Source organism: Nicotiana attenuata, unplaced genomic scaffold, assembly GCF_001879085.1.
Source record: "Nicotiana attenuata strain UT unplaced genomic scaffold, NIATTr2, whole genome shotgun sequence".
Classification (NCBI taxonomy): Eukaryota; Viridiplantae; Streptophyta; class Magnoliopsida; order Solanales; family Solanaceae; genus Nicotiana; species Nicotiana attenuata.
In genome coordinates, this window is record NW_017674207.1 from 100,361 (window position 1) to 105,384 (window position 5,024).

General features: G+C 41.3%; 1 protein-coding gene across 1 annotated transcript; it reads left to right on the forward strand.

The window, feature by feature from the left end:
* Window positions 1-2,706: 2,706 nt before the first annotated feature.
* On the forward strand, window positions 2,707-3,593 carry LOC109218194 (basic form of pathogenesis-related protein 1-like). The gene has a single exon (XM_019382542.1). It carries the CDS (start codon window positions 2,768-2,770, stop codon window positions 3,305-3,307), a length of 540 nt encoding a protein of 179 aa, XP_019238087.1. The 5' UTR covers window positions 2,707-2,767; the 3' UTR covers window positions 3,308-3,593.
* Window positions 3,594-5,024: the final 1,431 nt, after the last annotated feature.

Sequence of the window (5,024 nt, forward strand, 5' to 3'; positions counted from 1 at the left end):
AAGGAGTTAAAATCTCAATTCCTTCCGACAAACTCATCGTGGGTTGCAAGAGATGGACTGCGTCGCTTGAAACAAAGTGGCACGGTGAGGGACTATGTCAAGGAATTCTTGTCCTTGATGCTGAATGTAAGTAATATGGCAGAGGAAGACAAGCTGCATTACTTTATGAGTGGATTGAAGGGCTGGGCGCAATTGGAGTTGAGAAGGCAGAATGTTCAAAGCCTCTCTACTGCCATTGCAGCGGCGGATGCGTTGGCGGACCTAAACATAGGTGATGACCCTGCTGAAACTTTGCATTCAAAATCCGACGGAAGGAAAGCCAAGGCAAGGGAATGGAAGAAAAGCGGGAAGGGCCAAGCTGCCGAAGATGAGGGACTGGTCAAGAATGTGAGACAGGAAATTCACAACGGCAAGGAAAGGAGCGGCAAATTCAAAGGCTGCTTTACTTGTGGTGGACCGCACTTAAAGAAGGACTGTCTGGTGCAGGCTAGGGTGAATGCAATTCTAGCTGCGGAAAAACAGGAACAAGTGGCGGAGGAAAACGCTATAATGGCAGATGTGAATGGAGTACCAGGGGCGGCATTTTACGTCAACAACCCCTTGGGGTTGATTAATTGAGTTGGCTCGACGAGGACGTCGATTTCAAAGGGTGCGGGTGGTTTGTTAGGACCTGACTCTTTGTCAACGGACGTGGGCACGACTGTGGCAAGGATTGGGGCGTGATGGCCTTGTCATTGGCCTATGTGCGGGCAAAACGATCATGCGGGCGACAGACAAGACATTGTCATTGAGGGCTGTTGTGGGCAAGAATTGGCCAAGGCCTTGGGACAGGCAAGGCGCGCTTGGCAAAGGCTTGACAAGGCAGCATGGGCAGTGTTGGGGCGGCATGGCATGGCATGCGCACCAAGATCAGTGGCACGGCATTTTGGGTTGTGGCAGCTAAGTGCGGGCTAAGCTAAGGCAAAGAGAAAATGCGGGATGATGGAAAAGGCTTTCAATAGCTAAGGCAAGGCTATGTGAAGGAAAATACAAGCAATGGCATGAGGGAAATGAAGGTTGACATGGGCAAGGCAGAAACTAGGCCAAGGCAGTGCGCGGGCGGCAGCGGCGTCGGGCGTGTGCGGCAAAATCATGGCAGCAGGTTGCGGGCAAGACATTGGCGCGGAGCAATGTCAAATTGAGCTAAGGCTTGGCACAAAACAAGCCTTAGGCGTGATTCAGCCGGCCAAGTGAAGATGGCACATGCAATGCACATGAAAAGCAGTTTGCGGTTACCTTGTCATAACCTCTTTGTCCCATGACTGATTATGCTTGTACCCATTATCCATTTCGTGTATATCATGTCCTAAGTAGTTGGGGATGTCAACTTCATGTTAGGATCAGATTTAGACTTAGCCCGACAAGTGGCAAAAGCTGTAGACGACAAGTGTCATTGTGCTGTCAAGTCCTAAGAGCTGCCTATGTTCTATAAATAGGGCCTTTGGACTTAGTCAGATGGGTGTAGGTAATTTCGCGTGAAATTATAAGTGCGAAACAAGAGTGAAACGTGAGGGTTTCAAAGGGGACTAAGGCTAGGCTTGGGCAGGTCTTAGTGTCGGCCAAGAACGACTTGTGTTCTTTGTCAAAAGTGGGCTGTGAACGACTTGTGTTCATAGCGAAGTGAGGGTTCCTCTGTATATTTTCGAAATTAATACAAGGGTTGGGAATTTTCCCGTATTGGCTTTGTGTTCTTATTGATTTTCTGATTTGCTGCCTAAAACTTTTATGAAGGCCAAACTTGCTGAAATTTGGCTAAGTGCTAAGGAAGGCTGAGTCAAGTGCGGAACTTGACTGCCGTGCGGGTATGACTTCGGACTGACCAAAAACGCCCCCGTGACAACTTCCATCCAATCATGCGTTTCATCTTCTTTTGCCAAAAATAAGTAAAGAAATCGACGATGTCCGCAACAGATAAAATAGAGGACACTCCTACTTGCATTAATTGACATCTAACATCACAGAACTATATATTAGCTACCGGTTCGGACAAACTCAATAATATTTGCTTAACTAATTTTTATTTGTATTAGAAAATTCATAAAATATATACAAATATTTTAATTATGAGCCTATTAACTAAAATGAAAATATAGATTCCAAGATTAGATCAAAATTCACAAACGTCAAATCTTGGCTACACCTTGGGATAGAATGCATTCCCTTAAAATACAGATAATAAGTTTAGATGTTGTCACTTTCATGAAGCATATTCCGACTCAGTCTTGTAGAATCTCATAAACGTTAGGTCTTATCGCTTCAATAAGGCAATACTTACCTCTCCACTCTAAGAAAATTCAATGGAGTACACCATTTTTAAGTTCATTTCATAAATAAAATTAATTCTGTCACATGATCTATAACATATAAGAACGTATATTTTCCGAGCTAGATATATTTAACATGAATGACTGTGTGAAATTCTTTGGCCAAATTAAAGGGAAAAGGCCCCTAATAAAAAAATAATTTATTAATTAGAGTTGTTCAAACAATCACGTCAATAATGGTTTTCATCAAGAAAGACTAATGGCGGCTCTTATCTCGCGTGATGTGACAACATTATATTCTTTAACTTTAACCCTAATATCATATGCTTTTAAATTAATAATCATATAAAGTCTGCTAACATGTAACCTTCCAATTCTTTTCTTTTACTAATTGCAGACTTTTCAACTCTTCTTCCCTATTAAAACCCATCCATACTATTCCTTGTTTCTCACCAAAACCCAAAATGGGATACTCCACAACATTAGTTGCTTGTTTCATTACCTTTGCTATACTATTTCACTCATCTCAAGCTCAAAACTCTCCCCAAGATTATCTTAACGCTCACAATGCAGCACGTAGACAAGTTGGTGTTGGTCCCATGACATGGGACAATAGGCTAGCGGCCTTTGCCCAAAATTATGCAAATCAGAGAGCTGGGGACTGCAGGATGCAGCACTCCGGTGGGCCTTACGGCGAAAATCTAGCCGCCGCCTACCCTCAGCTCCACGCCGCGAGAGCCGTGAAGATGTGGGTTGATGAGAAGCAATTTTACAATTATAATTCAAATACTTGTGCAGCGGGAAAAGTGTGTGGACATTATACTCAGGTGGTGTGGCGTAACTCAGTACGTCTTGGTTGTGCTAGGGTTCGGTGCAATAATGGTTGGTATTTTATTACATGCAATTATGATCCACCTGGTAATTGGAGAGGACAACGTCCCTATGGTGATCTTGAAGAGCAACAGCCCTTTGATTCCAAGTTGGAACTTCCAACTGATGTCTAATAATAATAATGAGTGTACGTACGTGATCACACACCATGAATAAAAGCTTTATCATGTGTTAAGGAAAATTAAATAAATACCAGTACTATGCTATGTGATATGTTATCTTCTTACCCAGTGGATAATAATCTAGTGATGTAGTAATGGGTGGTTTTATTGTTATCTACCTTGTTTACGTACAGTTTTTTTTTTCGTATTATGGGGGTGTGTATGTATGTGTTTTGATGAATAAATAAAATGCATACGGTGATGAGTAAACTGTGATATAAATGTGTTCTTTGATCAAGATAATTACTAGATACGTCTCTTTACTGCTTTTAGTTTGTGTAAAATTTTCGCTACTACCATTTGAACGTATGATTTTCACAATTAAGGCTTGACCAGCTGAACTTTGTGGATAAGTGTACTTTGACATTTGTTGCTGTAATAACTAGTAAGTTCAGTACTACTAATTAATTGTTACGGGCGAGAAGAAAAATCGAAACTACTAGTAGTTCAAGTGCATTGAGAAAGAGACCCATAAGGCAAAACGCCGTCGCCGGCATCAAAACGTGATAAGAGGGAATACATTTGGATTTATAATCTTGTCTTTTTCTTCACATTTGTTTATTATTTTGTTACAGTTGTAAGAATTGATTTGACCATTTGTGTTCTAATCCAATTTTCATAGGATTATTAAAATCAAGCATATGCCTATTGATTTCACCTAAGTTTTTAACGCCAACCTGTGAAGAATAGTTAGTTAATAGTGTTAATATTGTTAGTTAGTTAGCAGATAATGATGACTCCCAGCTGACTATAGTTAGTTGTTGCAACTATAGTTAAGTTAGAGGTATATATATTTGTAATTACTCCTCTTTTCACAATAATAGAAAATCATTTCTCATTTCCTCCCCTATAACTGTCTTCATCTTCATTTCACTCATAGCCATGGCAGAGTTCCGTTCGAGCTTGCATTGATGGAGTTGAGGTGTTAGCTCAGATTTACTGAGCTCACATGGTATCAGAGCAGTGTAAGATCTAGACTTCCGTAAATACTGTTAGATCTACGATATTCTTCTCCTTTTTCATATCGTCTTCCTCACGAAGCTCGATCAACAGTTGTTTATGGCGGCTGATAAAATCAATCACACGCATCCTCTGTTTGTGCATCCTTCAGATACTCCTAGTTCGATTTTGATTCCTGTAAAGCTCACAGGATCAGAAAATTATGGATTATGGCGTCGATCTATGCGTATTGCACTACAAGCTAAGAGGAAACTAGGGTTTGTGCTAGGGACATGCAAAAAGAGCTCATTCGAGCCTGCATTACATGAAGATTGGGAGACATGCAATGCAATTGTGCTGTCCTGGATCATGAACATAGTGTCTCCAGAATTACTTAGCAGAATTGTGTACGCATCTGACGCGCATCTCGTTTGGGAAGATATGAGAGAGAGGTTTGACAAAGTGAATCGTGTGAGTATTTTTCAACTACACAGGGAGATAGCTACTATCTCACAGGGGACAGTTGTATCTGCATATTTCACAAAGCTCAAAGAGCTATGGGCTGAATATGATGCGATGGTGCCTATCCCTAATTCGAAAGAATATGTTGAGCAGCTCCAGCAGCAAAGGCTAATGCAATTTTTGAGTGGACTCAATGAGACTTATGATCAAGCAAGAAGACAGAACCTGATGAAAACTGTAAAGCCAACTCTGAATCAAGCCTATGCCT

What these genes read in the sequence shown, in the direction of transcription:
- LOC109218194 (XM_019382542.1), top strand. Translation starts at nt 2,768, where the DNA reads ATGGGATACTCCACAACATTAGTTGCTTGTTTCATTACCTTTGCTATA.